The sequence below is a fragment of the Phaethon aethereus genome, assembly GCF_964289735.1.
Source record: "Phaethon aethereus genome assembly, chromosome: 9".
Taxonomy (NCBI): Eukaryota; Metazoa; Chordata; class Aves; order Phaethontiformes; family Phaethontidae; genus Phaethon; species Phaethon aethereus.
In genome coordinates this window covers 21835942-21863780 of record NC_138585.1, presented here as the reverse complement: position 1 = coordinate 21863780, position 27839 = coordinate 21835942, and the positions used below count along the sequence as shown (strand labels likewise).

General features: G+C 39.9%; 1 protein-coding gene across 1 annotated transcript in view; it reads left to right on the top strand.

Moving 5' to 3' along the window:
- NAALADL2 (N-acetylated alpha-linked acidic dipeptidase like 2) overlaps window positions 1-27839 on the top strand; it is a gene marked incomplete at both ends in the record, with an annotated part of 379117 nt that overhangs the window by 82743 nt on the left and 268535 nt on the right. The window contains one exon of the mRNA XM_082003692.1: window positions 8395-8896. Within this exon, the coding sequence (XP_081859818.1) occupies window positions 8395-8896 (502 nt within the window). The remainder of the gene's footprint in view (window positions 1-8394; window positions 8897-27839) is intronic.

The following is a 27839-nucleotide window of genomic DNA, read 5'->3' as shown; positions in this document are numbered from 1 at the left end:
TGCGGAAACAGCCGCGTGTTGTATATATCATACACGGAGTTGCTGCAGCTTAATGGCTTCAGCAAATGTCCCCTTGCCTTGCCAGGAGCAGAATCGGGATGGATAACGCGTGAATAGCTCGATTGCCTTCTGACAGGAGTCTGGAGCATCAGTGTGCCTCGGCGTGTGTATACGGGTATATAAATGTGCTTTCATAAACATGTTCCCATCTTGGGTTGCAGTAGCGGTTGCCGTGGCAACATCAGTCTGTACTTGAGCTTTAACATTTGAGAGTTCACCCAGAAAATAAATTTGGCATGATTATGAAGTATAACTCGCTTGTTTTCTGAATTCTTTGGATACAGATTGTTCAAAAAAGCAGAAAATTATGTTACTGCCTTACTCTCTTTTCTGCTATAAACCATGCACAGCATCATTAAAGCTGTCATCTATCAAAATATAGTAAAATTCCAATAAAGCTAAATTGTAAATGTTGCCATCTTCAGCTCCATAATATATTATTTTTAAGGGCTCCATGTCATTGTTGAAATTGGTAAAACTCAATAAAACCTCACTGAGCAAGAAATGAAAAAAAAAATATATAAAATGAACTCTGAAATAAGGATTTTTTTTTTTTAACTACTGACCTATTTTTCTACAGCAAGTTAGAAGCCCACAGGATAGTAACAACAGAAACATATTACTTGTGTGTATCAGTATTTTAAATATATCTTTTCAAATCTCGTTTTATAAAAAAAAAATATTCTTGACATGGGACATTAGGGCTTCATATGTCATGTGTATCTCTGATTTCCATGTGACGTCTTAATAACAGGAAGATTTGTCTTCCGTAACCAGATACGTTTGTGAAATTCATCTTAAGCTCTGAAAACCAGCTCACATCATCTGATCTTGCGTATCACTGGGAGTAGCAGGGAGTTTGCAGGTGAAGTCAGTTCTGCTCTCCCTCACCCCAGTGTCGGTTCTGGTCTCTTCAACAGAAGCCATAAAACAGGGTGTGGAGGGTACTTGCCATCTCCAGCTGGAGCCATAGCTCTTCCCTGGGAACAGAAATTGTGCACAGGTCAGTCACGTGCAGTTTTACAAAGGAAGCCTTTGGCTGTAGATTTATTCTTTTTAAAAACAGATTTTAAATATTGTCTTTTTTTTAAATTGCCTTATTTATAGTCATAGATGTATCTGAGATCATTCTGCTTGGAGATGATGTGTCCTAAAGTGTCTGAGTCACTTAAGAGCTGGCTCCCTTTTAGAAAACCAGGAACGGAGTCTGTGTTCACAATGCGGCCAGTTTCCCATTTGCAGCTCATCCATAAAAGTGACCTTTTTGGGTTTTTGTGTTTGTATCTTTCGGGGGTTTTTGTGTGTGTGTGTGGGGGGGTGTGTTTGTTTTTTAAGACATGGGCTGAAATCACATACTATTTTGTAATGTTTGTTTCCACCTTTTGAAGTACAGTAGACTCCCATTAGCACAGTTTCTTAGAGTATAGCAGCTTGCAAGTATCAGTTTTCAAATTTTTAAAGTTAAAATTACATATTTTTTTACAATAATTTAAATGTGATTGATTTTCTCCTCCTCCCCTCCCCCCTCCACCCCCAATCTCTTTTTTCTAATTAATTACAGTCAAAGTGAAATGTGCCCGAACTGAAGCCTGGCAACATAAAAATTTCCAAAGCACAAATGAGTCATATAAAACTAGCTTTCCTAAGAACTGCTATGGCCTGTTACTGCAGCTATCACTGCCAGCATTTTCAAGTTAAACACCATTTCCAATAACTTTATTTCACATCAAATTCAACTATAAGCTTACATGCAAGTGCCCCGATAATAGTTTCTGTCTTGGTAAAGCTTTGCATTTTATTTCTTTCAGAGGCAATTATAAAGTCTGGGGAAATTTAATGCAAAAATATATTATTGATGGAACCTTGAATTTGGAAAAAATATGCGTGCAGGCAAACTGAATATTAGGTTTGCATACAGGCAGTTGGTATGAGGAGAAATGGGAAAAGGGAAAGATTAAGGTATTCTAAGAACAGTTTTGAGTGGGTTGATGGCTGTGCAAGAAGAGGTGGTTGCTGCTAACCATCCCAAATCCCCCCTGGGCGAGAGCGGGCAGAGGAGTTCAGCAAGTGGCTTCACCCAGGATGCGGCGATGCTGCAGTTTAAACCGAACAATGGCAAGGGCTGGCTGAAACACATGGCTAACATGTCGTCTTTTGCAGGAGACATTTCTTAGTTTTTGAAACCGCATCCCTTCTGAATGCATTTTGTTGGTTGTAATTGTAGAATGTCTCCAAGTCCCTGAAGTCTGAAGCAGGGATAAGAGCTCCACTGCTTTTTTTTCTGAGAGACCCTTGGTTTCAGGTGGGCTTTTCCTACCCCAGCAGTTATTGTGATTCCTGGGGGAAGCCAAGGAAGAGACGCTGGAGCAGGGTGGCAGCTCTGGCAGCAGGGAAGGGAGGAGCGAGGGGCTTTGGGCCAGGGGTAGGGTGGGACAGGGTTGCTCTGGAGGAGGATGGGGATGGACAGGAGCCCAGGCAGAGGTGTGGGAAGGTAAATGGCGGGGAGGAGGTTGGGGCAGGAGAGCTTAAATGGTGGGGCTGTGGCCTAGTGCAAATGAACAAAGATGTAGGACATCATTTCTTCCCCTTATACCTGGTTTAAGAACAGTGCATAAACACGCATACACATTCCTCCTAGCGCTGGGAGTCCTGTTTCTCCATCCTCTTTTTTGCTTTCTAGAAACACTTCAGTCCTATCCAATGTCCTTCCCAAGGAGGACAGCGGAATCTGAGTGTGGAGCCCAAAGGAAAGATGAGTGATTAATTCATGGACCAAGGAACCGGTGTGCGCACGTGTGCATGGCTTCTCTCTCCTTGTTTGAGACCATTGTTCTGATGTTTGCAAATGAGTGTGGTAAAGAGCGAGCAGCTAGAAAACTGAGCTGTTACCCACCCGAGCTGGAGGAAAAAGCTGTTCTGAAAATTTAAGTAAAGCAGAGGCAACAGCACAGCACGTACCACAAGAAATGCATAGACTCTGTAACAGCCATTTATACTGATCTGATTACACTGCAGCTTTAATAAACCTGCTAGGTGGGCTGTGCATGTATCATGGATGCTGTTAGCTACTGTAAGTTCAGTAAATATTTCTGAGTTTTGTTTCAGGCAAATAGGTATTTGCAAACGAAACATGCCTGAGGATGGAAAAGATCTATGTTAGTAATACATGCCCAACATATTAGAGACTAGCTGACTGCCTCATCTTTATGTCATAGTTGTCTGCTAGGTGAGAAGGTGCTTCCTAGCAATTCCTCTTTCTCTGAGCCCCAGGACTTCAAAGGTTCTGAAAAGGCAGCAGGGAGATACATATGTATGTACCTATGCACACCTGCATGGCCCAGATATTATAGCTCAAGTGGCTGACGCATTTGAGCACTGCTTTGACAAGCAAGTTAACTCTTGCTTCCAACTGGACATCATTGTGTGCAGGTCTTATCAGTCAAGGTGCATTATAGACCCTGTTCTTGTCACGTAGTCATCGCTTGTGTTAATATTAACAGTATCCTGGTCCACAGGGCTGTTCATGTTGTAATAAAATTGGTGAGAGATTTTGAAGAAGTTAAATATTCTACATCCCTCTTGTGTGCCAAAAAGTACTTATTAGTGTATAATACATATATGAAGAGACAACTTGGACTCAACAATTAGCTGTGTTTTACACACCTCCTTTCTCAAGTCTGATGCTGTAGTCTTCGGCTACAGCATTGCACGTTTTTTTAGATTACGTTTGTCTTAAGTCAGCTAGTGAAACGTTGAACAACTGGTAAGTTGTCGTTTGGTTTTATGTGGTGGTTGTGCAGAGTGACAAGGAACTGGTTTGTCCTACTGTAACTGAACTGGTTGCCAAGCCCGTATCTCAAACGTGAGGGCAGGGAGAAATCATTACTGCAGAAAATTAAGGAAGTGATGATGGAAATATCACGTTATTTTTTGAATTAAGTGTAGTGTAATGTTGCTGTTGACAAGGACATCATAATCTCTTCTGCAAACAACTTTTGTCAGGGATTTATAACTGAAGAAATTTGTCTAGACCTGAAACTTGGCATCATATCATTTAACAAAGTACTAAATTGTTGTCATATATACGTCAAAGACTTGTGTGTGCGGTGAGTGTTGACTTCTGCGATAAGTACAGCTATTTGCCCTTCAAACAGGTGACATTATATCTGTTTTGGGGGTTCACCTAGACACAGAGAGATTTACAAGGACTTAAAGCAAAAACACTTGGCATAGATGATACCAAGAAGAAAATAAAAGTGAAAGAACCTTTAAAATGAGATTAGCCAGCAACCCCGGTTTTCTGGTTTTGTGACTATCCAAAGAAGCCGCAATGCCTTCAGTACAATCCTGGGTAAAGCTTGCCTTTTCAGTAAGGAACACTAAATGACCCAAGAAGGCATTCGCTATGGGCAGCATGTTAACACTTGCCACTCTGCCTGCTGTGAATGATCCTGTTAATCATCTCAGCTATTTAAGAACTGGATTTAACAATTACAGCACCAGTTAGAAAGAGTTTACTATCTATTACTCATAGAGTTTACTATATACTACCTATATAATATAATATATTCATATTGATCTTTCCTTGTTTTCATAAAATGTTCATATAAGCCGACCTTCCTGTTTTGGAGATATTGGAGAGCGGCGGTGATACAGATGCAACACCTTTCATGTACCCCTTATTATATAGTTTTCAAAGGCTTCATTGATAAGGGATTCAAGCAGGGGAGCTATCACAAAAAAGTTTCTGGTTGTTTCACAACAAGATGCACCTATCAGACAGGATGTAAATGTGCTATTTTTAAGATCAAAGAACAGGTAGATGATAGATTTTTAAGATCAAAAACCAGTTAGTTTTGAAATGGGCTTGTTAAGGCAATAACGATCTGATAAAGCTGACTCTCCTGAATGCTGGTATACAGTTAATTGAAAGGATATTTAGCATTGATTTGATACCTCTCTATAAACATTCTTCCCACAAATAAGTGGAGATATAGAAATGCACATCAACTTTATTGGTCATCAGCTCAGCTCTGTCCAGTATTCCAGAGTTTACGATCCCCTTTGCTGTCCCTGTAGAATGGCTTTAAAGCTCACTTGGTGCACACTCAGACTTCTGGTATTTTGCAGTTGCTCTTTTATCTTTACAATAAAACATGTACTTAACAACAATTAAATGTTCAAACAGCTTGCTGGCAGATGGGGTGGGTATTCTATCTCCTGAAGTTTTCAAAAGTGTCTTTCAATAGTATGTTCATTTTATGGTCTGTGTTAGAGAAGACTGAACTAGAGTATTGTGGTGGTTTTTCTTGACTTCATAGTTTACCCATATTTCATGCATGTTTCTATTGTCTATTTTTTTGTTATTCTCTATGTAGTTTTCTTTATCCTTCTAATTTCTACCTAAAATTATATTTAATACATAATCTTTGTCATGCCTACTTCCTTAACCAGCCAAATACGAAATAGAACTGGTAATGCAGGTTACATGGCACGAACAACTTCTGCCTTGAGAATCAAGAGACTCCTTTCTAAAGTCACTGTTGCCATAGTTAAATACACTGTGGAGCCCTAATCTCAGGTACTTTGTGGTAAGTTATTCTGTGTCCTTATACCCAAATAATGAATTTAGCAATATTAGTAGAAAAAGCGAAGATGATGACGGGGGTTACTCTTGCATTTTTTTGCATTATTTACCTAAAGCATATACGTTGCTGGGAAGATACCATGTGCCAAACATTATTCTTAAATATAAACCAGAATTGAATATTGGTCTTTATTTTAGTTCATTTAGTTGTTTGTTGTTTTTTGTTTGTGTGTGGTTTTTTTGTGTGTTGGTTTTTGGGTTTTTTGGTTGTTTTTTTTTTTTTTTTCCCCCCCCCTGGAGTGAGGTAACTGGTTTTGGTGCTTTGTATGAAAACTGGATTGCTGAGATGCTAAGCTGCGGAATGTGGTTACTACTCATCTGCATTAACAACCATTTAAAGAAATATTATAGGAATTTTTATTATGTACTTGCGTGTAGATTTAAATAACCTTTATTAATACACTCCATTGAACAATAACATAATTTTTTAAATGTTATAAATGCAGAGAAAACTTAACTACCACAGATATGCAATGGTCACCATTTATAAGCACAGCAAGATTAACATTTACTATACAACTGCATCTGAAAAACTGCCTTAATTCTATTCTATGGGTAATATTGTAGTAATCTGTTAAGGGTTTGTTTATCTGGATAAAGCAGTTTGTTAAATGACTAGTAATTCCAGACTCACAATTATGTTTTTATGGAATACAGTAATGATTTGTTTTGCTTTTAAAAGACAAAACACTTGCCTTTAATTTCTAATGAAAAGCAGTATGGAGTTGGAAAAATGAGGTTGTTGGGCAGTTGTTATTATCTAGTAGTGATCTCTTGTCATTGATGGTTTGCAAATTAATCCCTTCACCAGCAAAACAGGAGGAGACAGATTGAAAGGGAAGATAAATAGCTTGAAAATTGGTTAGCTCAGTTTTCCAAAGAATATGAATAAATCACTTGATGTCCAGCTGTTGCTCGGTAAGACACTTAGAGCACCAGGGAGCAGTTCTGGGGCTGATATTATTAAATATCTTCCTTAACAACTTGACTAAGGAGACAGCGTGCTCACTTGAGAAATCTCTGTAGTGCACAACTGTGGGGAAGGAGGTTGACCTGCTGGATTGTAGAGCTACAGTTCAGAGGGACCTTCACAAACCTGAGGGTTGGGCTAACAGAAAGTCTGTAAAGTTCAGCCAGAATGGCTTTGCAGGTGTAAGCCATTTGTTGACTCAACTGGAATTTAGAGACTAACAGTTGTTGTCATTATTTAAATAAATAATGTAGCTTTTCACACAAATATAAAATGCTTTAGTTCAGCTCACTCTAAACTCTGTTGCTTCCACTGCATATAGAAAAATTTGGACTGCAGGTAGAGCATTGATCTGCAAAGTGTATACGGTAGCTGCACTTGTAACGCATACCTCAACTATGGGCTCCCTTGACTGTTCCTAGACTGCCTGACAGTTATAGGCGAGGGGTATTTATATGGCTGTACAAGGAAATAGGATCTGTAAATTGGTATTGTACAGAGCAAGCTAGTCTTTCAGTGGACAATAGGCTGTTTCAGTATATCAGTGCTTTCTAACAGCTTGCTCTCTTCAGAGAGCTTCAAAGAGCTAAATTCTACTTTGCCATGAGAGTAGGTTCATCTGTGATGTGGCCTCATTAATGTTATCTGGAGGTGAGTCTTAGAGAAAGAAAATGCCTTAAAATGTAATGCAGGGATAATGTAATGTTGTAGGTGTCAGTCCGATATCCATCACTATGAGAGGTTTAATATCTTTATCTTCATTTTATTCTAATTGATGAGTGAGTCTGATGTTTGAAAAGCCCTAAATTACAGATGCTTATGTGATGGAATAGCTATTGTCAAAGTACGGACGAAATGGCACCCTATTGTTGCAGTCTGTTAAAAATGATTTGTTGAAAACTGACTTTGAATGTTTGTACTAGAGGTCAGAGTTCCCTTTAGAGACCTCGTACTTCCATAGAAATATCTAGAATTGTCACGGATATACCTTGCTATTAAAGGAATGATTTTGATATAAATACTTACCTGGCAGTGCTTTTTATTCATTAAAATGGGAAAAATAAGTGGAGCAAAACAGCTGGGACAATTTCTAAGTAAATTCATCAGTCACTAGGGAACTATGCATTTAAAATACTTATAAATAATAGAATGCTCCATCTAAATGGAAGTCTTTTATTGATGTGTAAGTACAGTGTCACCCTGAAATTTCTTTTTTAACTTATCATTTCCATGTGTTTAGCATCAGATCAAGGAAGTTATACTATCTGTACTTTTTCAACTTTATTTTAACAGCATTATTTTGCATGGTGTGTGAAATGAAATTGATAACACATAGTTGTTAAGCTTTAAAATTACTTTCAGGTAATAAATAATTGTTTTGGAAACTCTGTGCCTTCACTCAATTTTTTAATATTATCTTGGGGACTGACAAAATAATAGTGCCATTGGCACTTGTAAATCCCCTTTATTCATATTGTTACAATATATTGTATTCCTTTAAATGGCTTCTTTCTTCTATGGCGATGTTCATGGGACTGCTGATCAAACAAAAGAAGACGGGATGATGGAAATGGGGAAAGTGAAATACTGTGAACCCGGTTTTTGCTTTTTATTATATATGTTTAGTTCTTCCACGTTTACAAAGAATAAATAAATTGTTTGTGTACACATAAGGAAACAAACATTTAGGCTGTTTTTTTAAATTTTGTTTTAATAGATAAAAAGATGGCCTATCACAAAGTGAATGCAGACCAGAGAGCACAGGGGCACGCTCCGTACCTTGACAACGATGAGCTCCAAGCCACAGCACTGGAACTGGAATGGGACATGGAAAAAGAGCTGGAGGAGCCTGGGTTTGACCATTTCCGACTGGATGGTGCAGTCCAGCATCACCTGGGAAACTCGCAGAGCCCTGACCTTGATCTCGAGCCCATCCAGCCATCATCTTCTCCAAAGGGAAGATTCCAGCGGCTTCAGGAAGACCCCGACTACATTTCACACTATACGAGACAGGCACCAAAGAGCAACCACTGCAATTGTTTTCAGATACTGAAAGTATTTTGCACTGCTTTGATTTTATTTATTTTTGGAATTGTGATAGGATATTACGCACGCAACAAATGCCCTTCTCCCCCAGCGTCTCAAGAACCAAATAACCTTCATATCTACCATGAAATTCTCAAGGAAATCAAAGCTGAAAATATTCAACAGATTTACAGGTATGTACCTTGACGTGTTTTTTGACTAAATGTAATCAGGTGCCCATGCTAAGACTTCTTGTAATTTGTTTTATGTGGAATCTTATTTACAAACCTTGACTTTTCCTTCATGTTCAGTTTTCTCATGATGCTCAGGAAGCTTTCATAAACATGTATGAAACTCAAGTAATTTTTAGCAATGTGGATTTGTGTTGGTCATAGTTTTTGCTTTAATAACATTCTACTGCTAAATATATTAATAGTAACTTTAATGTACATGAAAATCTGTTTTCAAAAACAGATAATTCAAAGGGAATAGAAATATCGACGATAGACCAGCTGTCAGAGATCCGGTCAATTGTCAAATAACATTGTTGAAAAGCAAGACTAGATGGTGTTTTGTAATATTGGTCCTTTAAGAAATAGCCATCTAATCTCTAGCAAATAAGTGAACTCTGGCTTTTGTTTTTCAGTCTATACACTGAAGTAAACCTTTAGTCTGCATGGGTTTAGGAGAGAAAAATTGAATGCAAAGACACTGATATTTTTTTTTTTTCCTTTGGTACCTGTTTTATGAATATAAAATATTGTAAAATTTATACTGACTGGGTTTGATTTAAATTTTTTGTTTCCATGTGGAATCTTTTCACCGCTTTGAAAGTTTATATAACACGTTCGTATCAGAGTATAATCACTTTTCTGTAGCAGTGAATGTGGAAGGAACTAGGTTTTCCTGCCAGTTTCTGTAAGTTATTTCTATATAAGGGGGGAGATGAGCTTATTTCTGGCTTCTGGATCTGCAAATTCCTTTTTCATGGTAAAAGAAACGCATTGCAGATTTTTTTGATCAGAAGCAACAGAACTTAACACATCTGAGGTTAGAAAGGATTGTTGTCATGGACATCCAATGAGTTGTATTTTAGTAAATCAGTAATACATTGAAAGTAACCACAGAAGTCTTCTAACATAATTTGCCTTTTATTTTATTTGCTAAACCAAACCTAAAATCGTGAAGCAGTTAGTACTGTCTTTTGAGCCAACGCTGTTACTAAATTCAAGGGAAAAAGTAGGTATGAAGGATTTCATGTCAGTTTTCATGTGCTGAACTGACTCTACTTTATACGAGTCTAATTATTTTCATAATGGGAAAGGGTATAGGTGATGAAAAATGTTGATTCTGAATGGTAAAAAATTAACCTCTTTGTCTTCTCAGAGTAAATTGAACTGAATTCTGTCACTAGGCTTAGTCATGAACAAAGTATTGGAATAAGCTAAGCCCTGCTGATTGGGTATTACACAAATTACAGCAAATTGCAGAGAACTCTATCAGTCTCAGGATAATATGTCAGTTCTTTGTGTTTGGGGATTCAGAATTGCTTGCCATTTTGTTATTTCAAAGGGTGGTTTAAAAGCATCCCTTTTCAAACTCTTCAGCATTTTTCAAACTTTCAGCTAGCTACTAGGATATTAGTGAGAATCTGGATTTTAGGTAAAAAAAAAAAAAATTTGGAAATTAAAAACTCACATAGTTGCCATCCTTATAATTAACATAATTCTTAGCATTTAGGGTTTTTTTTCTACATAATAGCATGATTTCAACAAATGTGGTCAAGCATTAATTCAACTACCTATCTATTCTGTAAATAAATATATAAAATCAATGCTTTTAGTATACTGCATTACCCACAAGATTTTTCTTAACCCAGTGTTTTCATCTGAGGCAGCTTTTATCCCACATTGTTTTAAGTTGCTTTCCCTCAACATCTGTTTGGCAAGAGTCAGAGCAACAGCAATGAAACCTGTGTCTGTGCAGCCCCACAAATATAGAACACGCGACATATGTTGCTTGGGAAAAAAAGAAGCCCAAACCTGACAAAATCAATATATGTTATTGTAAGACTTATTTCAATATAATAGACTTCGAGTTACTAGGAGTAAGTGGCAGCTGCTTAGCTTGCAATTTCTAAATGTTACTGAGAATGACATTAATTTCATTTTCTTAGTTTACTACTTAGATCAGACTCAATAATGATAAGGGATTTTGCTAACAGTCCTGATAAAGGACCTAGGAGGAAAATGTATAAAAGACACAGTAGTGCCAATCATATCACCCAAGCACACATCACCTTAGTGTGCTTGAAGGTGTAGAGTGGGAATGTCCTTTTGGGATGAAATCTGCACCCCTCTGGGCTTCTTCAGAGGTTGTGGAAGTGCACCGGGACACTTGTGTTGATTTTGCTGGGATTTGGACTGGGTTCTGTGTGAGTTGAATGAAGCCTTTGTGCCAATTTGAGTTAGGAATGGAGGATCACGTAGGATAAAGGCAGTTTGTCTGAAATGGGAGGTGCAGGTGTTCCTGTCCAGCTTTTCCATTGGAGGCTCTTGGTAAGAGCTCATGTGCTGCTCTTCTGTCCGTCCCATGCTGGCCATCTGCATCGGCCAGGTCTGTATCAAGCATTTTTCCCAGCAGACATACTAGAAATCATTAGGTAAGAAAAGTCACTGTGTTGGCTTTTATTCCTTCAACTTTGCACCTTGCTTCCTGTGAAATGTCAATGCTACAGAAATTCAGTGCAATTTAGCACGGTTGTAATTACTGGCCTTGGACAAGTTGCCTAATTAATGATGCAGCCTCATTAAAGATTATCTCTGTAAGCCTTTTTAAACACCTCACTCCACCCCTGTAGGGAAGTGCTTACAATGTTGACGATAAAAAGTAGAAATCAGTTTACTCCTGATGTTTCAGAGGTTTCAAGAGGACTTGTCAGAGGTACCTGAAAGGGGGAAAGGAGTCAGCACAAAAACCTGAAGTTTTCCTTACCCTGCACGTTGTGTTTTACATTCTGATAAAAAGAATCTGATTACATTCTGATAAAAAGAATGACAAAAAGAGAGGCAAGGAGAATCTCCATCCCTTACTGGATATGGCAGGGAACATTGTCACCAAGGATGAGGACAAGGCTGAGGTACTTAATGCCTTCTTTGCCTCAGTCTTTAATAGCCAGACCAGGTATCCGCAGGGTATTCAGCCCCGTGAGCTGGAAGATGGGGATGGGGAGCACAATAACCCACCCATAATCCAGGAGGAAGCAGTTAAGGACCTGTTAAGCCACCTGGACACCCACAAGTCTATGGGGCCTGATGGGATCCACCCAAGAGTGCTGAGCGAGCTGGCGGAGGAGCTTGCCAAGCCACTCTCCATCATTTGTCAGCAGTCCTGGTTAACAGGGGAGGTCCCAGAAGACTGGAGGCTTGCCAATGTGACACCCGTCTACAAGAAAGGCCGGAAGGAGGATCCCAGCCTGTCAGCCTGACCTCCGTACCAGGGAAGATCATGGAGTGGTTCGTCTTGAGAGTGCTCACAGGGCATCTGCAGGACAACCAAGGGATCAGGCCCAGCCAGCATGGGTTCATGAAAGGCAGTTCCTGCTTGACCAATCTGATCTCCTTCTATGACCAGGTGACCCGCCTAGTGGATGAGGGAAAGGCTGTGGATGTTGTCTACCTGGACTTTAGTAAAGCCTTTGACAGCGTCTCCCACAGCATTCTCCTGGAGAAGCTGGCAGCTCATGGCTTAGACAGGTTTATTCTTCACTGGGTGAGGAACTGGCTGGATGGCCGAGCCCAGAGAGTTGTGGTGAACGGCGTTAAATCCGGCTGGTGGCCGGTCCCAAGCGGTGTTCCCCAGGGCTCGGTTCCGGGGCCAGTCTTGTTCAGTATCTTTATAGGTGATCTGGATGAGGGGATCGAGTGCTCCCTCAGTAAGTTTGCAGATGACACCAAGTTGGGTGGGAGTGTTGATCTGGAGGAGGGTAGGAGGGCTCTGCAGAGGGATCTGGACAGGCTGGATCGATGGGCGGATGTCAACTGTATGAGGTTTAACAAGGCCAAGTGTCGGGTCCTGCACTTGGGTCACAACAACCCCATGCAACGCTACAGGCTTGGGGAGGAGTGGCTGGAGAGTGGCCCGGCAGAAAAGGACCTGGGGGTGCTGGCTGACAGCCGGCTGAACATGAGCCGGCAGTGTACCCAGGTGGCCAAGAAGGCCAACAGCATCCTGGCCTGTGTCAGCAATAGTGTGGCCAGCAGGAGCAGGGCAGTGATTGTGCCCTGTACTGGGCACTGGTGAGGCCGCAGCTTGAATCCTGTGTTCAGTTTTGGGCTCCTCACTACAAGAAGGATGCTGAGGTGCTGGAGCGTGTCCAGAGAAGGGCAACGAAGCTGGTGAGGGGTCTGGAGCACAAGTCTGATGAGGAGCGGCTAAGGGAACTGGAGTTGTTCAGTCTGGAGAAGAGGAGGCTGAGGGGAGACCTCATCGCTCTCTACAACTACCTGAAAGGGGGTTGTGGTGAGGTGGATGTTGGTCTCTTCTCCCAAGTAACCAGCGATAGAACGAGAGGAAATGGCCTCGAGTTGCGCCAGGGGAGGTTTAAATTGGATATTAGGAAAAAATTCTTTACCGAGAGAGTGGTCAAACATTGGAACAGGCTGCCCAGGGAGGTGGTGGAGTCACCATCTCTGGAAGTATTCAAAAAACATGTGGATGTGGCACTTCAGGACATGGTTTAGGGGGCATGGTGGCACTGGGTTAACGGTTGGACTTGATGATCTTGAAGGTCCTTTCCAACCTTAATGATTCTGTGATAAAAATTAAGACAAATGTTGTTAATTCTGTTCAGTCAGTAGATCTAACATTTTAGGAGTGTGATTGCTAAATTTGCTCAGATAAATATTTATAAGAGAAACAACCTGCTCCATAGTACAGGCAGAGCCAGAACTGGTAAAAACAGACATAATTCTGCAAACATCACTTAGCTGATAGGAAGCCATTAGTATTATAGCTGTTTGTGCCATAAATATGACTTCTCTTCAGTTTTCTTTTTGAAGATACAGGAAAAGATTTAGTTCAAGTTTGGTGTAACTTGGGTCCCGCAAGCCTTTCAGGGTGAATATGAAAAGGCCATAAATTCCACGTCCAGAAGAGACCAGGTAGAAGTCGAGATACAGAGTACCTCAGGCACTGTTTAAAATTACGTCCGTAACCAGCACAATTTACCAAGGTAACACAGATGGATAAAGCTAGTAAAATTTATAGGCTGAAAGTAGGCTATCTCCTGGGACAAGTAGATTGAGACTCCATGGCAAGGTTGAGTTCTCTGAGCCCTTTTAGAGAGAGGGCATAGCTGGAGAGTAGTCATCTGTGCTTTGAGTCCCCGGTCTTTCTCCCATGTGGAATGTATCTGCAGCTCCAAGATATAATTCCTATATAGAATAAGTAAAGTCCTGTTTTCAGAAGTGATGAATGAGTTTAGATATGGAAGTCTCTAAAGTCTATAATAAATGCTTGAGGTCATAAGAGGCAGACTTTCAAAAATACCGAAACACCCAACAATTTTGCTAAGCACACTGTTAAATTCTCAAAAGTAAACAAGCCCAATTTTCAATGAAAATTGACATGTTTAAGCTGCTTCTTAAAATGGGATTCAGATTTCTAGTATGACTTAAGTGCATTTGAAAATTCAGCTGGTTTTTCCTACTCTCTCTATAAAAAGGGGGTTGCTAAAGAAGTATATCTTTATCCTCTTGTGCATCTGCTAGTTGCAGGTTAGCTATCCGACAGTCATTACCACATAATTGAATTATTCAGCAGATTCGTGTTTATGGGTGGGTTGATTTTGTTTTTTTTTTTTCCTTCCCCAGATTAAAGATGAGTTTCCCATTTATGCTGTGTAGTTTTCCCTCTGCCTCCTGGGTGATTTTTTTTTTTCTTGCCCTACTTTTGGGAAGAAGACAAGGGAAAAAAATCTGAGATGCCTTGATCTGCAGTTAGAGGGAGTGTTGTCACTGACTTCATGGCTACTGTCACTAGCTGCCTAGCTGGTCATCATATATGTTGCTAAGCTTTTGTATGTTAGAATGGTAAACATGTGAGTTTGTGCAAACCAAACTTTGGTGAGTGTTTTCAGTTAAGGTTTGAGTTGAATATTATTAACAAAATCTAAGTGGACAAGGTAATTAAAGCACAAAAAGTAGCAGAAATACAGGCTCTTCAAAGACTTATATTGTAAGAACTACTGCCATCCAGTTCGGCATCTTTTTCCTAAAATACATTGAGTTGCATGTTTAGAAGTGCAGTGTTTCATGTTTAGAAGTGCAGAGCATTTCAATCGGGGAAATATGAAATGTGGTATTTTTATTTATATGAAATTATTTCAATTTTGTTTTTCCAAAACCAGATAAAAGTGAAACAATCCTAATTTGTTTGGAAATTGTGGGGCTATTATATTTATTTTATAGGAAGTTATAATTTAGGGGCTGACTCTTGTAAATTAAACCAATATAGATTCATGTTGGACAGTAAGTGTAAAGAAAAATGGACGGGTGTGTTGATGTCAATGATAATTCTAGCTATACCTTATTTATCAGAATAGTTAATTCTCTCAAACTCTATTTTTAAAATTCTAATAGCCTTACACTGAGTAATTCCTTTCAACAACCATACGACTCAGTTACTGTCAGATTCACAGTCCTCTTGGATGTATTTTTCCGTAATTAAGACTGGGGAGCCACAGGCAGAAGGATCTTTGCTTTGCTCTTCATCCAGTCTACAGAGCATCTCCTACATTTCAACTCTGCTTTTCATCCTGTATATTCTCACTCAAATGCCGCCTTTGCCATCGTCTTGGCTCCTGTTCTTGAGCAGTAGGGAGGTTTAAATCCCTTCGTAATACATCTAGTTGTAACTAACTGTCCTTTGGAGGCATATCTGTTCCTTCTTCCAGCTGGTAATAGCACCTGCAGAATCTCACAAATCCATCTCTGGCAAGAATTGATTTGTCACTGGTGCCGGGTGCTATCCATAACTTAAACTTAATTCTTCAAAGGGCTTTGGGAGAGTAGACAGCAGCAGCTCTCCTACGCGGTCATGGCCAAAGAAACAAAAGTGCCTATGCAGTGAGAAGAGGAGATTGCTTGGTTTTTTTTTGAAAGTGAAGTGAGAAACTTCCATACCAAGTGTTTCTTGTCCCTGATCAGTTATAATCAGTACTGTTAAAGCCTTGGAGCTTCAAACCTTTTTATCAGGTAAAGCCTGCGAAACACAGACCTGATGAGCGAAGAGAGCCTAGAACTTCTCAGAAAATTTCAGTTCTGGAGATTTGGACTGAATTAAATTTACAGGCTGCTGCTTGGCAAAATTGCCTTTGCTGTCCCAGGAATGAGAAATCGTGGCAGAAGCAGAGCCTCTGCTTCTAAAGAAAAGGTATGAGGAGAAAAAGGAGGCTCTGGTGACTGCTTCCCTTAGCAAAGACCCGTTTTGTCCCTACTCCTGTTAACAGCTACTGTTAATTAATAGCTATGTACTGACATCTACATGGCTGATGGTAGCAGTCTGCTGTCTTAGACCACTGCTCACTTTACTTGTGATCTGTGTCCCCTGTACTCAAGCAAATCATGGTTTTTTGTCATGCCAACAGTTGAAAAATACATTGCAAAAAGCAAATCTCAGTGGGAACTCATCCTATTCCCTCCTGTATATCAGTCTCAGCAGTGTTGATCTGCTGGAGGGTAGGAGGGCTCTGCAGAGGGATCTGGACCGGCTGGATCCATGGGCAGAGGTCAATTGTATGAGGTTTAATAAGGCCAAGTGCAGGGTGTTGGCCTCTTCTCCCAAGTAACTAGTGATAGGACAAGAGGAAAAGGCCTCAAGTTGCGCCAGGGGAGGTTTAGATTGGATATTAGGAAAAATTTCTTCACCGAGAGGGTGGTCAGGCATTGGAATAGGCTGCCCAGGGAGGTGGTGGAGTCGCCATCTCTGGAAGTGTTCAAAAAACGTGTGGATGTGGCGCTTCAGGACATGGTTTAGGGGACATGGTGGCGCTGGATTAACGGTTGGACTTGATGATCTTGAAGGTCCTTTCCAACCTTAGTGATTCTGTGATTTATTGCATTGCCATAAAAAATGCGAGTATTAAATATAGCTAGACTGCGCGTGAAGTCCTGCCTCCTACATCTTTAGAAATGGATGTTGGCATGTTCCTGGGTAACTGGGAGCTAAGTGAGCTCTCTAGACTTATTTTATCCCACACTCTGTGTAATCACTTGGGATTCTCTTTATTCACGTGATAATTTTGAATGTGTATTTATAAGAACAAAGCCCTTTTTGAAAGAAGATAAGAGTAATGTCAAACAAGGGAAAGTTCCCACTTAGCCTCCTGCTACCTCCCCAATGAAGAATGGCTCTGAGAGCATGGGGAGGTGTCTTTTGTGGAAGAAGGATGGCCCACATGACCTGAGCGGTATCTGTGGAACAGCAACTTGATAAATTTAGGCTCCAAATATCCATTTATATCAAATACTATTTTTTAACCAAAAAATAGGTTATGTCTGTACTTCAGAGGTGTCAGTAAAAAGGCTTGTCTGGTTTATAGTTTTCTTTGGTTTCATTCAATTTGCCTCTTTTTTTTGTTTGTTTTAATTTGCCAAATATACCTCTTTCATTTTTTTTTCTGTAGATGAAAGGAGGAAGCATTATATTGATAAAATGCTTGACAAGGAGGTGTAAGTTTGTTCATGTTAGGGTCAGTTACAGCATATGGTTATAAAATTCCTCTTCTGTTTTGAAGAAATGCCTTAGCTTATGGTTTGCTTAACATTATAAGGACATGTTTCATGTTTCAAGTCCACCATGTGGTTCACTGAGAACAGTTTTTCCTCTTGGTTGATTATTTTTGAATGGGAACCGTAAAAAATACATTGATTTTTTTTTTGATGTTTGATGTGGGAAATCATTTAAAGTCTGATTTTTGTATTATAACTATGTCCTTTGTGAATGAAGTACATAGTGTTGCTTTAAAATATTTTTTCTAAGCCATACACCAGTGATATAGTAATGAATTAGATCTAATAAGCTGTATATTCACATCGGCATAATAAGCAGTAAGTCCCTTGATAAACTTCCATACCTGGCACAGCCCACATGAATGACTTGTGTCTTACTGCTGCTTTCTCAACAACAACATAGAGCGTTGTGCTGGGGAAAATAGAAGGAAAATCACAATTGGGCCAACTTATCAGTTCAGAAACTCTTTAAAAGACAAAAAAGTATTTTATTTTTACCTTTGGGATATAAGAAAATAAAAGAGAATTTGCCAAACCTCTGAGACCTTTTCTCAAAAGAAGAGAAGCAGGAGGATTTGTGTGTTGTATATGATGTCCTAGGGTGGACTTCACATGTCATCAAAGTGGAAGCTGAGAATGGTGCTTTTGGGTATTTTAAGTGTATCATTCCTAGATGTGTATTTTATGGAGTAACAAAATGCATAGATGAGCTAATTAGGAATTTTTGAAGGTTTTTTTTTTTTAAATTACTGTTTGTTTTTTTTCCACAAATCTGCCTTTTTTTTGGTGGTACGGTGTCTGTTTCAATGCAACATTCACAGGCTCAGGGTAGAAATTTGGCGGAGGGGGGGAGCAGGGGGACAGCTCAGTGCTGCTGAGGGGTTACATGGGAGGCAGGGGACTGGGGGCCAAAGTCCTGTCCTGCATTATGTGGAGCAGGATCTGACACCTGAGCTTGTCCCACTGGAGTGCCTTCCTGCGCAACATCTGTGTGCCTCACATTTTCTAAGAAAAAGGAACACTAGTTTTTGATAGGCTATAGTGTATGAATGAATTTTTCTCTGATCAGTTATTTTTTGGATTGCATAATCTTGCTGCTTTTAAAATTAGAGATTACCTTGCCGAAATTGCCTCAAACTCATCATAGCAGAAGTGTGGTTAGGGTTTAGAGAAGCAATTTCCATGGCCGTTAGTTATCTACCTCTTTACCATGACTGCTGAAAAGTGGGGGGCGATTTAGTCCCAATTAGAACAGCAATTCTGAATAGTGACAAGTACTGCTTTTTCTAATAAGCGATGAAATGAGCTGTGCCAGCATGGGTGAGGGAACAATTTGCTTTTTAAAGGTCTAGCACACCTCACTCCCGCCTGCTTGGGGTAATGAAGGGATCTGGGAGGGACTGATGATACCTTGAGTCTTCCTGTTTGCTGGGCTGTCCCTAGGACATTTCATTCTCCCTTTTGCCTGTAGATGTTTGGTGCTGTTTGGAAAGCTCGAGTTTTTGGTGGATTATTTCTGTTTCAGCATGACAAACTGGAACAGATGATGAAACATCTATGGATTTTAAAAATCCATACCTTTTAAAAAACTTTTGGCAAGAGGTAGGCCCTGTGCTTGACTTTACCTGAAAAAGCAAAATACTTGACTAGACATTTCTGAGTGATTCTGACACTAATGCTGGCCAAAAGGCAGTATTTAGAGGCAAAAGACTTATTTATGTTGCCATCCATCAGTTTTATAGATGTAACCACACCATATTTCTTCTAACAGAAAGAATCTGAAGGGAAAAAGCACCCAGCCTGCTGAGATGGCAACCAGTTTTCATTTTAGGCTGATTGCTTCCAATGGGGAAATACCAGAGGATGCAGAAATTGGACAAAGTTGTCCTTCACTGTCCAGTCCTTGCAACTCAAAGAGAATCCTCGATTTGGGCTAGTGGTCCCAGGAACATTTCTTCTAAAGATACTGAGAAACAAACCTTCCAGAACAAAACCCCTTACAATTTAGTTAGTGGCACTAACAATAACCGATAACGCGAACTATCTACTAATTGCCTGAACAACCGTAGGAGTTTGCTCCTGCTGAGTTAACTGTATTGGCTCTCAACTTCTCAGCGATACAGTGTGCTCAGGGGTTGGCTGTTTTCTCGGAGGAGGTGGTGGCACAGGACATTGCTGAGAGTTCTCTTGTAAAATTTCTTCAGCACCAAACACTCACAAATTCCTGTTTAGGATGCATCTCTTGTCAGCAGAGTGTAAAACTGAAGTCTGCTGGTACTCATGAGATACGGCGTTTGAGTGGAGCGCTGCGGTTCTATGGTATGCACTGCAACAATTAGCGATTAGTTTCCTGACTGTACACGTAAATCAAATTAACAAAGGCTCGAGGGGAAAGAGTTTTCTGAGCCCTCTTTGGTAGTGCTTTGACATCCAGTTCCCCACAGCCAGCACCTACGACAGCTATTTACTAGAAGCCTGCTAATAAGTCAGACTGTTACCAAATTTACTGATAGCGGCAGGACTGCAATTTGTTGTGCAGTATTAAGTTACTTTCATGCAGCATTTGTAACTGAAGGCTACTAAGGAGCCTTGCTAGGATCGATCAGAGATAATGAAATTGATATTGTCTGAATAATAATCAATTTTAATAATAGTCTTCTACAGTAGTCTTGCATTAAGGGGCTTCTATTCTCAGTTCAATTCTCTTTGAAAGCTGATGAGTTTCTAAAAGGTAGTAGCTGCCACACTGAAACAAATATGAAATCTATTGAAAAGCTGGAGCTTTTCCCAGTAATATTAGAGCTTGTACAGTGTTAGACCTTTCAAAATTAAACAAGTTGGTCGGCTTTTTTTAATTTCTAGAGTATTCTTTATGGACAAGAAGTTAAATAACGCAGGAGATCTGTATGTATGTCTGCTTTTTCCCAGTCTCAATAACGGGTATTCTTTAAACATGCAAGAAGTCTCGTTCTTCATGTAAGCTGATGTACCCCTTGGACATGTGTAACTGTAATTTACAGACAGACGTGTGATTTCCTGATGATCTAGTTCCTGTCGAGTTAAAAGACTAAGTCATACTCCACTTATTTTACGAGTATTTTTTTCAAGAGTGAAAAGGTTGAAATTTTGCAGTTAGATGGAATTTTCGCCATCCATTATTTTTTTTTTCTTTTAGTAAAATATAAGAGTTGAAAAGTGACTTGAAATGTCACTGTCAAAACAAAAGAGTTTGAACGGCTCAAAAGTAAAATTGTTTGGTAATCTTGTTTCTTGGAAACTTCAGGATTTTCATTGCTAGTTGGGGAATTTTATGCGTGTGTTGACATCTCCTGCCAAAGCAATCTTTCGTGCTCAACCAGCTTAGTGTCTTTGTTTATCTTTTGTGAAAGTTGGTTACTGAACAGAGGAGTGAATAAAATTTAACAACTTTCGTCTTTTCAGCTGTTGTGATGTTTTTCTTTCTTTTCTGTAGTTTCACAGAGACTGCCTTGTACCAGTGCTACCAGAATCATAAAAGCTCAGTACATGTGGTAGTCCTCAGGTCTTTCACTTTTAGTGAACATGTAACATTTGAGGGTTTTCATCATTTTACCTTTTTTTAATGGGTGCTCAAACAACATTAGCCAGTAGGCTAATTAAGTGGGTTGTGTGAGGCTTAAGGGAAAAGGTCACTATTGCTGTGGGGGTTAGGACCACATCAAAGATTGAAGTATCTCCAGAAATTTTCAAAAAGCTCTTCAGAGAGGAGTTTGTATGAATTGTTGTATTTTTGCTGAGACCTGGGTCTAGAGAGAGGAAAGAATTTGTGATGTCTTTCCTTTGGAAGTTAGGGTATAGCTGAAGACTGATGCAGTAATCCTCCTATAAAATACAGAATTGACCAAATGACCAAAGTTTTGAAATATGCTACCTTGACTCAACTATCCAATACTTGTGTTACGCTCTGTGCAAGAACACATTTTGCTTCTGTTCAAGTGGTGAACGGGAGCCTATAGACTGGAGAAGCCTGGGATTTCTCCAAAACGTGAAGAGGGGAAACAGTGGGAAGAAGGATTAATAGTTAAAAATGGATGAGAAGTACATAAAAATGTCAGTATGCGTTTGATGGAAATTGTTTTCTTTGTTCCAGCAGGGCAGCTGTGATTTAGCAGAGAGCTCACATATTTACAGTTATGGTTGTGGCCGAGGCAGGGGCATGTTCCTGGTGGTTCTGGAATCTGTTTCCTGTCGAGGGCTACGTGAGCCAACGCTGATGGAGTTCAGATTGAGACCATTTAATTATTTAAATAGCTGACTGAGCGCTATTTGTTAGCAAAAGTGGTAGCTCTGGGAAGTTGCTTGTTTTGTGGCCCTTTGTTAGTAAATAGTTATTGAACGCTCTTATTTTTAATAAATGCCAACCTAGGTGATGGACACTGTGATGTTCATTATTAAATTAATAGACAAGCTTAGAAAAAGGCCATACGGTCATGAATACAGTTTCCATTCCCTGTCAACTATTTAGGGAACAAAGCAAGAAACTGAATTATTCATGATATACTTAGTGCAACACAAATGCAACCTGCCGCTGTGTTGCTAGCAATGCAAATAGTGACTTAAAAAATACAAATGGTTTTCTTCTGTATTATCGTGCTTGTTTATCTTTGCTAATATTTCTAGAAGCTATTTAAGAAAATTAAACCCTGTAACAAAAAAGAGTTAAGTCTGCATAGTTCCTCAGAATCCTAGCACTGACCCTGTGGGGGATTTTGTTTCTAAATTACTCAGCCTGTGTGTTGAAAAGATACATAAGACATTGTGTTTTGGGAGTTAATATATGTATTCCTTTTGTTCTTGTGGAGAACTTTTTTTTTTAATTAAGTTTTGTTTCCTACAGACAGAAATATATAAAGTTATACAGCTATCTATTCATTTATATAGGGGGTTTGTGCACATGTGAATACATAGATCTAATTTTTCATAGTAGCTGAAGTTCTGTCATTTACACTACACTTCTCAAAGCAGTCAAATATTCTAGTGCCCGGTACCACTTGTCCCTGTGGTTGTGGCTGGAACCTGGTTGACGTTCTCATCCTAGGGCCAGAAGTGCTTCCTGTATTCTTAGCTCATTTGAAACTGTAAGAACTCAAGGGACTATGCTGACTGCTATGCCCAGAGCGTTGTTAAGGACACGGTTCTGCACAAGAGGATGGTCCCCAACTCCTAATAAAGTTATTTGCTTAGCATTTGATGAGAAATCAATATTGGCTGGGGGCCTTGTTCATATTGAAATAAGTATTATATAAAATAAAAGATTAAGTTACTCTATCACAGTGTGGAAGTATTTCCACATGAAAATAGATACCTGGGCTTCTTAGTGTGGTATGGGAAAAAATACAAGAAGAACCAACGGCTGAAAGATCAAGCATTAAATGAAAAATAAAAGTAAACAGCACAGACAAGGTGTTGAATGGAACAAACTTCGTGATGACTTTGTTACGTTGTGGGATGTTCTTTAGTCAAACTGTCACTGTAGTGTTCAAGGCACGGGCAAAGCGTATGTCTGCGGCATAGAAAAGGCGAGGTGAGATGATTTAGTGGTTTCTTTCTAATATTTTTTTTCCAATCTCTGTGTTTCATCAGTCTTTTCAAAGATTTTATTGAAGCATACTGAGATCAGTCAAATTTGTTACATGTACAGGAAAGATTGTGCAGTGCAAATCTAAAAACCAGTAGTACTTGGGTGTGGAATGAGTTCCTCAGAAGGTAGCACTGTTCCTTTTCCTAATCATAGTGCAAGGACAATCTGAAAAATTTTCCTGCTTTCAGATACAAACCCAGAATATGGATCCTCTCTTTTGAATTTCTCAAAGGAGTAGGAATTTTTTGAAATATGATTTTTTTTTTTTTAAGAAACAGTAAAGTTAACTCTGAATTTTTGACCGCATTTTAAAATTACAGTTGCTATCTATGAACTGAGAGTTGGCGTATAGCCCACACGTTTTGGTGTCCGTACCTCTGAGTACCCAGAGCAGGAGATGACAGTGGGAGGAACACAAGACGTGATTTCTACATGTGTTCTGCAGCACTTGTAAAAACTCTTTTAAATGAACGACTGTGTTGATGCAGCATATGCCCAGTCTCGTTATGTTATGGATCAAGTAAGTAAACTAACAAGTAAAGTAAGAAAAATCTTAAAAGCATATTGAAAAGATTGCACTGTAGTTGATCGTCCTGGTGGACGTGTCGCCCTATTCTGCTAACCATCCCACTGCCTTCACGGGGGTTTCTGCAGAGAAGAAAACAGGTGCTAAAATACACTTCAAAGCCTCTTGTCAGCTATGGTCGGTTGAGGTTGGATTCTGCAATTTTTCATCAATTGGCTTCTATAAAAAGGCAATGATAATTTCATCTCGTAGGAGATGCTAGCATTAAGTTCCTAAATTTTTTGAGTTTCCACTTATTTTCCTTTATTGTTGAGCTGTTTTAGTTAGGGTGCCTGAGAGGGTTTGGGGTCAGGCGTTATCTGGGATTTGCAGCGCGCGACTGGCAAAACTTGTTTGGGGTTTGGGGGTGGTGGTGATGTGTGTTTTTTTGGTTTTTTTAACAGTTAAACTGTTAAAATAAGAATCATTTGGTATTATTTCAGAAATACAAAACTAAATAAATTAAATCCTACTTTAGTCTTACGGATTTGGAAATTGCTTTTACATGCTTTCGTCACATCTTGGCTGGATTAATCTCTCTACAGTTCTGCTAGCATTGCTGCTGCAGAAATTGTGTACAGATTGCAGCAGCAGCAATGGTCAGTGGCTCCCCGAGGAAGAGCAAGGCTCGCAGAGCTTTAGGTCTCTTTTCAGTCTCTCTCATTTTCTCCTGACTTGGTATGTCTTGAAGTTAAAAAGGTCTCACTGTTTGGGAAACAGTTAATTGGCTCAGGATGAGTCATACCCAGGATTAAACGCTGGCAGTAGGATTGGATTCCTTCCCTTTAGTTAACGTAATTAAGACTGACATTAAAGATCAAATTTTCCTATATCAAATTATGGCCTCAGGTAAGTGAGAAGCTCTTCAGGGACATTCCTGCCTAGTGCTGCCCCTGCCTAGCTAAGGAGGCAGTGGGGCCCCACCAGAAAAGCCCTGTGGTTGCCCCAGAGGGCCGGGCTGTCCTCTCAGGTTCAGACTTCAAGCTCCTGCTGCCCCGGTGCACGGAGGAGGTGTGCCACCACCGGCGAGCTCCTCTGGGGAGGAGGCATGCTGGCTGCTGCCTCTTTTCTCCTCTGCACCCCAGGAACCAGGCACACGTGGGGCACTGGGATGCAGATGGTAGGAGGGTTACGGTGTTGTCTTGCAGATGCATGAAAAGCTGTCCTGGGGCCTAGTGGTACGGAGAAAGGTATCTGCTAAATACAGAGTGTAACAGGCTGCCCTGGTTTCGGCCAGGGTAGAGTTAATTTTCTTCACAGAAGCCAGTGTGAGACTATGTTTTGGATTTGGGATGAGAAAATGTTGATAACGTGCTGATGGTTTGGGTTGTTGCTAAGTACTCAAGGACAGTCCAGCTTCTCGTGCTGGCCTGCCAGCAAGAAGGCTGGGGGTGCACGGGGAGCTGGGAGGGGACACAGCCCGGACAGCTGACCCAGGCCGGCCAAAGAGATACTCCATACCGTATACCATCATGCTCAGTATATAAAGCTGGAACGAAGAAGAAGGAAGGGGTGGAGGGACGTTCGGAGTTACGGCGTATGTCTTCCCAAGAAAATATTACACGTGATGGAGCGCTGCTGTCCTGGAGATGGCTGAACCCCTGCCTGCCCATGGGGAGTGGGGAATGGATTCCTTGTTCTGCTTTGCTTGCGTGCGCGGCTTTTGCTTTACCTATTAAACTGTCTTTATTTCAAACCATGAATTTCCTCACTTTTTACTCCGATTCTCTCCCCCGTCCCACCATGGGGGAGTGAGTGAGCGGCTGCGTGGGGCTTAGTTGCCGGCTGGGGCTAAACCACGATGCAGGCCTAGTCTGTACGTAGGTGCTGCTGCTTTAGCCGCAGTTCAGGGCTCTGGAGCAGAGGCTCGCAAGTTGGGTTTGCGGCAGGCTTCTCCCTGCTCCAGCTGGGCATGCTTCCTCCTAGGCATCTTCAAAACTGGTCATTTCCCAGATTATTTTGGATGGGTGTCAACATTTTTCTAGTGGGACTGTGGAATTGTATATACCAAATCTAAAAGTCTTGCTCCTTGGCCGCCTTTCCTCAGTTACCTTTCCTGAACCCCCTCAGGGAGATACCTGGGTCCTGCCAGGGCATCCTGGCTGAGCTGGACACTCCTTCCGGCACAGGGCTTGATGCCACCTGTGTCTTCTGACTTCTGAGGGACTTCATCTGAGCTGTCTTTGCTCACCTATGTTTGGTTCCTCCAAACCAGCTAACTCCTTGTGATCTGGTCCTTTTGCTTCATCTCAGGTAAGAGCAGCTGACATTTCTGCAGCACCTTTTAGCATAGGATGATGAATTTCTTTACACGCTTACTAGAAATTATTTTATCCTCCAAAGAATTCAAGATGTTTACATTTGAATGTGATTGCTGAATAATCTAGTCTACCTGAAGAGAATTAACTTTACAATTAGGTTATATACTGGATCTTTTGGTGCATAAAGACATTTTAACACCTTTTATTTATTGTATGTTGAACACTGGTTGCTGGCTGCATTATATTATGTGAGTCTTAGTTCAGCAGAGCTAGAAAACAGATTTATCTAAAGATGAGTCTTAAGTATTTGTTATGTGCTGTTGTGCCACTCATGAGGAGTGACTTTGGGATTGAAATGGTGATATTCCACCAGTAATTCAAGATCTATTACCCCAAAGGAGAAGTTGCTACTTTTTCTAGAATGAGGGGAAAATACTTTTACACAGAGATGGATGGTAATAATTGTTATAAGATTTGCTGTAGTTGTATATAAATAGTTTCCTACTTTCTAATGCCAGATTATAATACAGCGTGTAAATAACGACTCATAAAACCAGTAAAAAGATAACTTCAAAGAAAATGTGTGACCTTAGCAAGAATGACAGGGCAGCTATTCCAGAAGCAACAAAAGCATATCATAGTGTACCGTCTGTTTGTAATCCTTTAAATAGATGACTTGATAGTAATGGAAAACATGTTCTTTTCTAGATTCACCTCCAGCTAGAAGATGCATCTTTATGCTTTTTTGTATTGCAAACAACATATTGGCTTCTTCTTCAATTGTGAATGCTATTAAAGTTTGTCAGAAAAGCTCTTATTTTTCTTTGCCCCAGCGATGTTTCAAATCATGGAAACATTAGAATGTATTCAAGATTTGTTCATTATTATTGTAGCTGAAAGGGAGATAATCGATCTCTGTTAGCATATTTTTGAGACAGTATTTAAACTGCCCCGGGAATATTTGAGAATACAGAGTAAAATCAAATGATTTTTCCTTACAGTATTATTTGAGCACTAACTTTGAGAGAGACATATTCTACTAGATATGGAGAATTAAAGTGAATATTTGCTTACAGGTAGTTATATGGCTCTGATTGTACATAATGGAGGAAAGCTCCGTGGAGAAGTTCTTATTTGATCTTGAAGGCAATGTAGCAAAGTTTTCAGTTGCCTTTCCCTGTTTACCAGAAGAATTTCAGACCCACTTCAAGTATTATATCTTACCAGCCTTGTATACATGGAAATGTTAAACTACAGCTTCACAGAATAGTTATCTGTATAATTGAAAGTCTGAATTTTCAGAGGGAAATTTTTCAGAGGCTTAATGATTTAGAGAAGATGAAGATTGGTTGAAGACAAGAAAGGCTCCTTGATGGTAGTCTACTTGCATTCCTTTCAGAATGTGTGGTCTATGATAATGTTTTGATTTCATCAGGTTAAGTACCTCGATTTGATTTTTCTTAAAAAAAAAAAAACTAAACAAAACACAAGCGTGAATTGTTACTTGACCATTACTAAGCACTGAGAATCAGAAAAGTCTAAGTTCATGCCCTTTGGACTCTTCCTTAAGAAATAATAAATATTTTACTTCAGATTCTTTTTTGCCTGAATATCATGTAGAATTTTTCTCATCTTCTTGTATCATTAGATTTGAGCAGAAGGGAATAGCTGACTAAATATGCATTCAGCCATGGCAGGGTTTTAAATTACTATGGTTCCAGTTACAGATGGAAAGAACTTAAAAAACATAATGAAGATGATTTATGAATTAAAATTAATTATAGGTATAATTTTAAGCAATATATTGAAAATCATGAAAATGGAGCTGTGGTTCGGAGAGGAGTAGAAAGCCACGTGATGAACTGAGGCAAATGATAGTCTTTTTAAATGCTCCTGAAA